Source organism: Stegodyphus dumicola, chromosome 9, assembly GCF_044657685.1.
Source record: "Stegodyphus dumicola isolate Sdum_Otavi_A_Nest chromosome 9, ASM4465768v1".
NCBI classification, from domain to species: Eukaryota; Metazoa; Arthropoda; class Arachnida; order Araneae; family Eresidae; genus Stegodyphus; species Stegodyphus dumicola.
Window position 1 is genome coordinate 184,288,548 of NC_140776.1, and position 12,481 is coordinate 184,301,028.

The window sequence follows — 12,481 nt, forward strand, 5'->3', positions numbered from 1 at the left end:
TTTTCAAAGCCTTCGGCCTAGATGATGAAACATTACCTTTTTGTGCCAGAACTCAGTTCAACTCTTTTTTTTTTTGTTTTTACAGCAGTGTCAACATGGACTAGCATGTCCTTGTACTTTGGGGAACTATCATCTCACTACACTTTTTACGTCTTCTTTGTGGATAATACCATGGCAGTCCCACCAGATACAATGTATGATCTTTTTGTTAGTCAAATTGCACTTTGCGACGTTGTTGACGGGCTCACCGAGCGCAGACTAACTCCATTTCCGGCATGTGTTGTTGAATTAAATCCACTTACAAGTGACGATCCAGTCCAGATTTTGTCCTTGCTTTGATGTTCAAGTAGATTAGTGCAGGTTCGAATACGTCTGTCCTTATCTGCTTGAGTCATCTCATGCGGCACCCAGCGATTAACATCAAGTTTATGCAATGCATAGCATGACTAATGGAGGCAGCATTAATATCTAACTTTTTAGCAGGCTCCCAAGTGGTTGCATACTGATTTTCTTCCATAAGTTCTCGCAGGCGGGGCTCGTAAACATCAGTAGGCCGGCCAAAGCGCTTTACTTTCATCAAAATTCTTTGTCATTCTATGTCAAAGCCCTTGTTTTTGAGCTTTTAATACCAAACCTTCAGTATCATGTGATGCAACATTAGTAACTAAAGCTGCACACATAATTTGGTGATGTTCTGTAGCTGATGGTTGCAACAGAACTAGAAATAAATGATGGTTCTAATCTGGTAGCATGATAATTCCATTTCAGACACCTTGTTCTTAATGATAATGATTTTTTTTTTTTTTTTTTTTTTTTTTTTCAAATTTCACACTACAGTATTGTAAAGCAAATCTCAAAACATTTTGTTTTATTAAAAATGAACATATAAGTAAACCTCTGCTGGCCTTACAGTAAATAAATCTGTGGCAAACAGAAAAGAACACCAGATGGTCTGTAGTCACAAATGCATCCTTCTTTCTCTCTCTCTTTTTTTTCCCTGTGTGTGTGTTATTAAGTTAACACGGAACGATTTGCAGAGGTACAAGTATCGAAACATAATCTTTTAATTTTTGCACATAGCTGTTAAAAACTTAACATTCTGGGTAATATTAGTATGCTTTGAAGAAAAATATTTTGACATAGACATAAAATGTGATATGTGAATCTGATGATTTAATAAATGAATCAAAACTGAGCATATAAATTACAACTCTTTGTAGGTGGATGAAAATGGACATATTTCTTAGAGCAGGCTTTTACTGATAATGTTTTTTCAGTGTAAGTGTGCTGTATCTTAACTGGGTGATTATCAAACTAATGCCTTTATTTTTGTCTTCTTCATAATTTATAGATACTAGCAGAGCAAAGCGTGATGCAGAAGTAGACGGAGCTGATTATCATTTCATCTCTCGCTCACAGTTTGAAGCTGATATTGTGGCTGGTAAATTTGTAGAGCATGGAGAATATGAGAAAAATTATTATGGAACAAGTCTTGATGCCATTAGAGCTGTTGTTAAATCTGGAAAGATTTGTGTGCTGAATCTTCATCCACAAGTATGTCTTATTTTCACTTTTTGAACATAATTTTTTTATTACTTTATAGCCATATTTATTTCGTTTGCACATTATCTCTCACTATCTTTAAGTAATGAATATTGTATAAATTCCAGTTTTCAAAGAAATGTTCATGACTATGACCATTTTTGCAGTGCTCCAAAAATATTGTACAACCTTATGAAAATGTCAGTTTCATATGCTGTTAATTTTCTAATTTCTGTTTGCTTTAACAAAGCTGGTAATAAGTGACTGAAAAGAACCAAATAAAGCAGGATAAATAAATGTTGCATTCTTGTGGTATATATGCACATGTTTATATTCATTAGTAGATGAAAATGCCTTCCTGTTATAAAATGTGCTTTTATTGTTTACGTTGCTGGATAGAATTTTCACTGACCTGAAAAATCCGAAAAAGTCGATAAACTATTTTCAAAATGGTGAGGAGAATCGGAAAACATCATTAAAAAGAAAAAGTATAAATCAATCTTGTTAAATAGTAAAACATTTAACCCTCTTGCTGCGCAATTTTTTTATCAGAATAGGTTCAAAAATTGCGTAATTTTTTTTTTTTTCCCTCCCTTCTATTTTTTTTTTTTTTTTCATATTTCAAATCTGCATATATTTTAAAGTTAAAATGTACAAAAATTTATTGTAAAAGACTTTTTTTTAATATAGAATTAGATAATAAAAAAGTTTATCAGAAAGTTGAAACTGAGGAATAATCATATAAGTAAAGGAGGAATAATCATATAAAGCAAAATTTTGAAAATTAATCTTGGGTAAACTGATTTATTGTATGAAAAACGAAGATAAAATGTATATATACTAATAAAAATATGCAAAATACTTACAAAACATTTATTAGAAATGAAGTTTAGTGTGATAAACTTTGAACAAAGGCTCGAGGCAAAGTCCTACCTCGCAATCTTTGCAACAAATTTGTGTTTCTTTGGAAATTTTTTGCCAGTCTTTTCTTTTTTTTTTTTTTTTTTTTTTTTTTGACAACAAACAGCAGAAGGGGGCTATGTAGCTATGAAAATGTTGAGCAGGTAGTCTCATGCGAATGAGATTTAAACTACAGACATCTTTGAGGGTTGGAAAGAGCGTGCAAAACATGCTTGTAATGCGCAGAAATATGGACAGCTAACGTCCTCTGTTAACGCAGATCTGAATAAACAGTTAAACATCATAGAAAAGCTGAAATGTAAGCATGAATGGGAAAAGAGCTGTTTGCACAGTTAAATAGGTAGAAAAAAATGAATCCCCGCAAAAATCGTGGGCTGCGCAAATTTTGCTACTTCTACGTTGCTCGTGGAAATTGTAGGATGTGCAGCGAGAGGGTTAAATTGGCCATCTTAAAAAGAAAGCAAACAAACAGTTAGTTTAATCTTTTTCTCTTTTTAATTACTCTTACTCAGCTCATAATTTGATAGAACTATCATCCTATAGTTAGTTCTTTTTTAACCCTTTCGAGATGGCCTTGGTTTAAGACGTTCCCTCGGGGCGAATGGGAGTCAAAATTAATAATCCAACAGAGGGGGCATTGTATGTTGTTAAGGCTAACTTAAGGAGGGGAATAAAAAAGTTTTATGTTTAATGTCTTAATTAAACTGACCTAATGTCATAGTATAATTTATATGAAAGTGTATTAAAAAATTGCTTACTTTGAGAAATAAATTTAGAAAGTTATTCTGTAGTTTTAAAACTGACAAAATACATTAATAAACTTTGGAATTAATTGTAGAAATGCAAGAAAGACTATTTACGAAAAGAAATAACAAAATGTTTCACAGGAAGTGGAAAGCAGACTTTCAGTGAGCTGACTGTGATAAAATGTCCATATCAGAATAACTGGAAATATTGCTCTCTAACTCCTTAGAAAATGAATCATCACTCGCATCAGTTTCAATAATTGGCTAATTTACCATTCAAGCATATCCTTCCTCTGATAAATAACATTTTCTCACTATAGTAAACTAAATTCTTCTGAAAAGCCTTGACTTTCTGAAATAAAAAGGTATGTACGGGACACAAAGCATAACAGAACCCCACGTAATAACCCAATAAGACCCTACGCAGTAGTGAGAAAGGATTCGAAGGGATATAAAAATGCAAATGTTTGTATTACATGGCACGTTGAAGAGCTGAGCTCTGTTTACATTATGCTTTCCCTCCTCTTAGGCCAACCAGTAAAGCCACTGCACACTGGTAGTCGGTCCAAGGTTCGAATCCCACGAATGCACTGGCTGCATGGGCATTTTCATGTTTTTCCCCATGTGTAACATATATACGAGCTAGTTTCCCTTAGAAAGTGCTCCATGTAGGCATCCCTTTCACATAACCCAAACCTTTCCCTCCTCTCCCATAACAGCTGACACCTAAGTCGGGCAGATGTTATCAAACTGAAAGTCAGGATCCTAAAACTATGTGGCTCACCAGCGGCCAAGACACTGAACACGGGTGGTTCGGTCCGAGGTTCGAATCCCATGAACAGGCTGGCTGCATGGGTGTTTTTCCCCTATGTGTAACATGTATACGAGCCAGTTTCCCTTAAAAAGTCCTCCACGAAGGCATCCCTCCCTTTAAGCAGATAGCCCTCGTGTGCTTTGCCATAATTGAATAATCCAATAGTAAAACTATGTTCAGTTCAAAAGTACATTATAATATATAACTAATATTAATTTTAACACTTTTTTTCTGCTCTAATATAATTCTATGCTCCTCGAATTTATTTCTAATCATGATAATATTTATTATGAATGATGTAAATTTACTATGAATGATGTAAATTTATTTTAAATATTTATTATGAATGACAAATTTCTTTTGCAAAATAAACAGAAAAATTAAATTTTTCTTCTGTTCTTAGTTATATCATAATTTATAATAAATTTATATTTGGTAACCAGTTCAGTAAGGGAACAGAAATTAAAAAATTGAATTTCAGCGAGAACTGTTTTAATGCACTGGTTATTTTGGATTAAACAGTTAAGAGATTCATCACTTACTGCTTCGTTTCACACTTTATTTCCTGTTATATGTATAGATGTAATTTATAAAATAAATAAATAAATAAATAAAAAATACTGAATTTAAATCTTCACATTCTGCTGACCATAATACTTAAAAAGTTCATTTCCCTTAACCTTTGAATCTGACATTGTTAAATTTTGCAAGTTTGTACCACAAATATTATATTTATATCTATTATATGTTGTTGAAATCTAGTGGAATTTTTTACCTTAAAAATATTTATTTTTATTTTAACATAAGTTATAAAAAGATTTGCAAATCTTCATAATGTACTTAAGAAGATATTTAAGTGATATTTTTAGAATTTTTTACTGATGTTTATAATTAGTGTAGTATTTTGAATTCAAAATTCTAAGCTGTCTACAACCCTTCTATGGTGGATTGTTGAAATTGTTTGAAGTAGATTCTTATTAACTGATTTAAATAGGGCATGTACAAATTTCCTGGAAGGGACATCGACCAGGTATAATAGCATTGCAAGTCACATAAACCATATCCATATGTTTTATTGTAAATAGCATAGATGCCAGCTTTATATTCATGTCGATAGTGACCTGCTTTTACTTTCATCTTGACTCCAGTCTGGTGAGCCATTCAACCTTTGTTTGGTGGCAGTAGAGCCAACACAGCATCCTCTTGCTGAAGTCTTAGAGACAAATTTTAATATTAACATGCATTACCTTTAATGCACTACCTGTCAATAATCCATATTAAACTTATTAATTCTTTTAGTATTCTATACCCTGTAACAAAATTTTTAACCCTTTTTCTTTCCATTTTATCTTGAGTATGTAGCATATCTAGTGCTGAGTAGTAAAATGATAATATCTGCTTGAGTATGTAATATATGCTGAGTAGTAAAATCACTGAATACCAGTAGTTTGACATGTGGTCAGATCCTGGCGAATAGGCTGGCTGTGAGATTTTCTGCATGCGTAATGTGAACAATTAGTTTCTTCAAGAGGTTCTTTATAAAAGATTCCACTCCTCAGGCACATAGCTCCCATGTGCTTTGCCATAATCTAGTCCAGTCTATCGATGAAATGTTCATTTATGTTCGATACTTAAAAAGTTACTCATTGTTAAATGATGTATTCAAGTAAATTATTTAATACCAGAGAAGGAGAATTTCCTTAGAAAATTACATTTGAAGCAATGTGTTTTGTACAGCATTTGGAATTAGTTTTTCTGCCTGTAACTAATAAACCTACTGTATAGCCTCCGATACCACTGATGTGTTTTAGTGTATACTGAAATTTCATCTTTTTAATTTGTTGAAAATGAGTTCAAATGCTGGTATTGCATGTTTACATGAGATGTTACATAATTGTTATGTGAAGTTAGTTCCAGTAAATGCAAGCTTTTAATATCTCTTTTTGGATGTAAAATAATCATAATTTTCTTTAAAGGTTTCATCAGTAACAGTCAAAGGATAAATATTTCATTTATTAATTTTGTGATGATATGTAATTCTGTGGAATCATATGCATGTAGATATATAGATAGATGATTGCTAAGTGTGAGACGTGATGTGGTACTGTCATAGAGTTAACATTCCACTTAATTGAAAGAAGGGAGAGAATTGTATTTTATCATAGAGTCCAGAAATCGGTCTTCTCCAACTTTTTGTAATCACTCTTCCCTTTTTGTTATTTTTATTTGTTTATTTAGTGGTGAAAACAGATTTTTTTAAAAATAATATAAACATGTTACCTCAGTATATTGTATACAAAAATAGGGATCCAGGCAGACTTTTCAGGTATCTGTATTCATTACTGAATATTTGAATCTGCTTTGTACAAAGTGTTTCTTGAAATAAAATGACAGTCTATAATATACCTCACTATTGTTGTAGCAACCTTCCCATTAAAGTGTAAAAAATTTCTATATTTTGCTGGTGTATAAACATTTTAGTGATGACTGTATATTAAATTCATTTTTTCTATAGCAACCACTTCTTAAAATATCTTTCTTTTGTCAAATGTGAGGGATCTTTTTGACAAATACCAACGGTACCAAAAATGGAAGTATCAAAGATATCTATAAAGTTAGGGGGAAAGGAATTCTTTATATATTCCAAGTATTATTTTTACATTCAGCAAGAAAATTCATCATTAGATAAGCACTGGCAGTATTCTAGAAGAGGATTTCTAAAACTGGTATCTCTTTTCCCGTGCATCTTTTCATAAACAGTCATTCCTCACCTTGAGGCGCACCTAAAAATTTCCTTCTGTACGTGCAGAAAAATTGAATGAAAAAGGATTTATAGGTTACTCTGAAACCTTCTATATTTATAGTGGATGGCAGCTCAGCACAAACCAGTCCATACATTTTAGCCATGTTTAGTTTTTTAAGACCCTCATTTTTCAAAGAAATCTTCCAGATTTTTTTAAGGTATGAAAGGAATCATTTGAAAAGAAATTTCTATGTTATTTTTTGGTTGTATGCTAATATCCTTATCCTATATTAGTTTTAAATTCTTATTTTGAAATCTTGCCTAAATTCGAACAGCGAACCTCAGCTGTTCCCAAAGCGGGCTCACCGAGACTCTAGGACAACTGAGAGACTGTATTCTTTGTTTCTCCACATCTCATTGATCAGTTCATTAACAGAAAGGTGGGTCCACATCCGTGTTTCATTTCCTGTTTCTTCTTTTCTCTCTCTCTCTCTTTTTTTTTTTTTTTTTTTGGAGGGGGGGGGCATTTGGTTATCAACTAACAAATTGTTGGGGTGATTTTCTGAAGATCGAGGATAATTTTATCAGTTAGCTGTTTGGTTTTTCTCTTTCATTCAAAGCTTCACTACTGCTGTGTTTAATAGTTTTGAGTTGTAGACATTTATTTTATAGTTTATAATTTCTAATTGTAGATATAATATTAGTTTTTTTCGGATTTTTAATTATTTTCCAAACGGATCAGAGAGGCCTGATCATTTCTGAAGCACTTTAAATTTACATTTAAAGTGATACACGAATTGCTTTCAGATAATCAATCTGATACGGATCCTGGTACATGTGCAAAACATGCAATATTGGGTTGTGCGTTTTCAAAGAAGGTGTCACTTTCTTCGAAAAGTACCACCATGAAAAAAGTAGACTACAATGTAAATATGTAATGTAAATATCATATACCCAAGTTACTTTTTTCCCATTCATATGCATGTAATCATCATATAACCAAAAAAGAGTTTTTTAGGGGGGGGGTGTAGAGTAGCAGATCTCCTCGTGGCACACCCTGGGTAATGCTAAATCTGTTACGGTATTCAGAATCTAGTGTTTTTTAATTGTACTTACTCTTTTATGCGCTTCCCAGCAATGCTCATTTTGGCACCCTTTTCGAAGCTCTATTCAGTCAGTGTGCCTGCTTCAGGCTCACCCACAGAATTAGAACAATAAGTGCTATCTTCACAAAATTTTACTTGTGTACTTGTCTAGGCCTAATTAGACTGCCTACTTTTTTTTTTTTAATCGAAATTCCAAATTTAAAAGGTAAGAGTGCCAGAAAGGGTTAAGCTATAATCCTATTAATTTTCATCTTATGTGCCCCCGCTCCCAACTTCATGAACTGGAAATTGAATAGGTTAAAAATTATAATAAAAACTTACCAGTCTGTTGGTAATTAAAATGTTTAACTGAAAATAAGAAGTAATTTAAAAGGGAAATCATGAAGTTTCTTTTATGCAAAGTGTATTAAAGGTAATGAATAAAAATGTGAGCCATTTTATATTTTTATGAGTACGAAAAAGCTTCATCACAGTTTTGCAGAAAAAGATATTCTGTTGTGAGTCATGTACATTTTTCATGTCTGATACAAAATTTATGTGGCATATATTTCTTTTTAGTCTTTAAAGATTTTGAAGAATTCAGACTTAAAACCATATGTTGTATTTGTTGCTCCACCTTCCTTGGAAAAATTGCGACAGAACCGCATTAAAGCTGGGGACAATCCCAAAGATGAAGAGCTTAAAGACATAATTGAAAAAGCTCGAGAAATGGAGGACAATTATGGACATCATTTTGACATGGTCATCATCAACTCTGATATTGATAAGGCTTTCAATGAACTTCTTAAAGAAATAAATACACTTGAAAGAGAACCTCAGTGGGTGCCTGCAATATGGCTCAAAAAAGACACAAACTAGACACTTCTAGGCATCTGTGTGTATAGTAGACTATTATATTGTTCAGCTTTATTTCAAAGCTAAAAACATCAAAATAATGGAGAGAACTTTTATGACAATGATGTGCAAACACAATATTTGATGTAATATTTTAATGAAATCTATTAAATTTGAATTATCTTTGAAACAATGCATTCCATTTCCATCAAAAAAAAAAAAAAAACTCCACGATTACTTTTAAAATAGGTTCTTCTTTGTTTGCACATCATTGGTGTAGATGATTTGTATAGTTTAAGATATGTCCTGTAAATATGTATACATTTGTGTAAGAAGTCCTACAAACATCCTTGTGATGCAAACTGACAAATGGGACTTTGTGCTGATGATCCCTTACATAAGAATGTTGCAATGTTTACCAAAATTTGTAATACTTAATTTTGATAAAGTGGGAAATGCAGAATAATTCTATTTTTAAAGATATATATGTAAAAAAGAAAAAGTATTATCAAAAGTGTCATGGAAATTTGAAGTCGTAGTATACCAAATGGATTTTTTTTAATGTGAATTTTCAGTTTAAGTTCTTTTCGCACTTTCGTAAGTGGTATTTATAATTTAGTGTATATCTTGAGTAATTTAAAATATTGTAGTATTAGTACAGATTTATGTGTATTGAATATTGTTTTTATGCAAGACTTCAGTTGAGTACTGTATTTAGAAAGCTAAAACAAAATCATTCATTGTATATTAAAGCTGTGATGTTACTAGTGCAATTTCATTCATTATAATTATCATTTATAATTCAACATTTGTTTTAGCACCATCTTCTGATTATAAAAAGTATATGCAGTAAATCATTAACAACCAATAAATTCATTTTTAATGTAAAATCCCCATTGTGATGATTTTCATCATTAATCACAACTTTTACCTTGTGATTTTTGCTATACATATGTAAATAATGTGTGTTTACTAAAAACCTGAACAAGATTTTTAAAACATGGGGAAAATCAGACTGAATATTGAATTTTCCAGAAATAGTAACTTTAATTTACATAATTCATTCACATGCTTTTAACTGCCTACTTTTAATTCAAATGTATTCCTTTTTAATTTACTAAAGAAATATGTATATATTGTGTTTAAAGTGTTTTAAATATTGTAATGAAAAATGAATTTTTTACCAGAACTTCTTTACTATCATGCTGATTTCTTAACATGAACAATTCTGAAAGAAATTTACTTTTTGTAATAGAACTGCTTGAAATTTTAGTCGCATATGATTAATTTTATATTTTTTAATTCAATAAAACCAAATAGCAAAATATCATTTGAAAATGATGTTACATCTAACTAAATGGAAATTAATTGGTTTAAATATAGCATTCAAGTTTTGAGTGTCTTCAAAAAAACATTTTCATTGCATCTCTGGCAATTTTGTGATTTTTAAAAGCTCAAAATATCACCTAAGAAAAATGAAACTTATTTAAAAATATTAATGTATTTTAATAATCACATTTCATAAAAATTATATATGGATGTTATGTGAAATTTGTACAGAGTTAAAATTTCAAAGTTCCATCTCTCATTGTAATGAGAAAATCCTTTGAAAATATACAAAACAAGTATCAAAAATCTGATGAATGTTCTTATGAATTTCTACAGTTTTAGTAAAATAAAGCTATTTTGAAATGTTTTGTGATGTAATCTTATTTCTATATTTATTTATTAATGTTTTACATTCCTCATTTTTAAGCTAAACATTATAGCCTAGCTCTAGTTCTTGGCATTACAGAATCTCTTTAATGTGTCAGCTAGTAATTTTTTTACATTTTGAGCATTGTATGATTGATTAAATCAAGTGATTCCTAGGAGGAATCACTTGATTTAAAAGTTAATAGATTTATGTGAAATAAACAAAAACGGTGATAACAAGACCAAATTATTTCGCTTTTAAGGAAAACAAGGCACTGCTTGTTTGTAACTGCATTTTAAGTGCTACATATACATTTCAGATTAAGTTTGCTAGTGAGCAGTTAATTACTTTGAAAACGGATAGTGAAATCAATTAGATTCAGATTAGACAAGTGTCACTGCATGGGTAGTAGTGCAATGACATGTGAGATATTTCAAGAAAACAGATTATTCACAGTGTAAAACAGAAAGGAAGCACTTCTGATCAGAGACTTTCTAACATGGGTCAGTTGTGTTCATGAAGTGAAAATTACTAAGCTGTTTTCTGTTTGCTGATGAATCAAGATTCAAGTTGAATCATTTTCCTAATTTAAAGTCATCATTTTGTCTGGAGAACAAACAGTGCAAGATCCTTTGGGTTGGTACTTTACTGGCAATAAATAATAGCCATACCATATTGTCTAGAAAGCTAATAATAATGTCTGAATGTTGTATGTTATAGAATAAGGTTTTTTTTTTTTTTTTTTTTTTTTTTTTTCTTATGTCAAACTTTTCTATAGAGCTGTTGATTTCATTTCATTTTTCTCATTGAATAGTAAGACTTATCTGCCATGGCTGCACTTGTCAAGAATACCTTCAAACGGAAGATATACAAAGAAGGGATTTGTGAGATTAAAAACCCCACAAACAATGCATGGAATTGTCTTAGCAGAGAAGATGCTGGAAAGCAGTATCCATAAATTTTTGTGAGCCAACAGTGAGCACTTGTCAAAGGAATGAAATTTATCAAACCATGCTGTTATTTTATATGTGTGCTGCATTTGGGCAAAAACAAGTAAGGATACCTATACATCATATATAATTGTGTCAGTGACTCCATATTCCTTGTCAGCTGCGTTAAAATATTTCTTTGGTTGTGAATGATTAAGCAGAGATTGACTCAAAGTTCAATACGCGAAGCTAAAACCAAGACTGATGTGGCATCTTAAAGTAGATGTCATTAGCTGGCTGTACTGATGCAGGAGCGGTAATAATTTCCATTGTCTGGTACACTGCACAAAAAAAAAAAAAAAAAAAAAAAAAGTTCTATATCTCTCGTTCTACTGGGCCAACAGCCAAAATTCAACTTGCATTTTTCATGCATCGAAAACGCAACTTAGGATATGTATTAGATTTATATGTAGCATTGTTCTAATATAAGTATTTTGACACAAAATTGGACTTTTTCTGAAATGACATGCCAATTTTTTTCCAATATATATATAAAATAAAATTGCCTAATATAAATATAAAATTACCTAAATTACATATTAGTAAATATTATGGTAATTATTCTGGTTGGTTAGATTTTTACAATTTATTTGAAAGCTCTGTTCATAATAATCCCAAATTAAGCAAAGTTGATAAATTTAATTATTTGAAATCCTATCTCGGTGGTACCGCGGCAGCATGTATTAGTGGATTTGCTTTAAGTAATGAAAATTATGATAAAGCACTTGATTTATTGAAAGAAAGGTTCGGAAATAAAAACATTTTGATTAACACTCATTTGAGTGTTTTGCTGAATTTAACTCCGGTTAAAAATCCTAACGAGGTTATAAATTTACGAAAGCTTAGATTCTTTAGGAATTACAGGTGAATCATATGCAAATCTATTGACGCCAATTTTAATGAAATTAATTCCTTTAGAATTCGTTTTAGAATTTAATCGCATTCAAGGCGACAAAGAATTTGACTTAAAAACTCTTTTGCAATTCATTAATAAAGAAATTCGAAGCCACAAGAGATCCTTTCCAATAAATAATTATAAATCATCGAATCAACAAGTGCACTTATGCTCCTCGCAAGAGAAAATAAAAAA

General features: G+C 31.1%; 2 protein-coding genes across 2 annotated transcripts in view; one reads left to right on the forward strand and one right to left on the reverse strand.

Moving 5' to 3' along the window:
- Positions 1 to 10,403, forward strand: part of LOC118199656 (uncharacterized) — a 430,613-nt gene extending 420,210 nt beyond the window's left edge. Inside the window, exons 18-19 of the mRNA XM_085824456.1 lie at positions 1,352 to 1,554; positions 8,431 to 10,403. Of these exons, the coding sequence (XP_085680582.1) occupies positions 1,352 to 1,554; positions 8,431 to 8,730 (503 nt within the window). The 3' untranslated portion in view covers positions 8,731 to 10,403. The remainder of the gene's footprint in view (positions 1 to 1,351; positions 1,555 to 8,430) is intronic.
- LOC118199657 (mitochondrial import inner membrane translocase subunit TIM50-like) overlaps positions 1 to 12,481 on the reverse strand; it is a 94,518-nt gene that overhangs the window by 24,975 nt on the left and 57,062 nt on the right. The window lies entirely within an intron of this gene.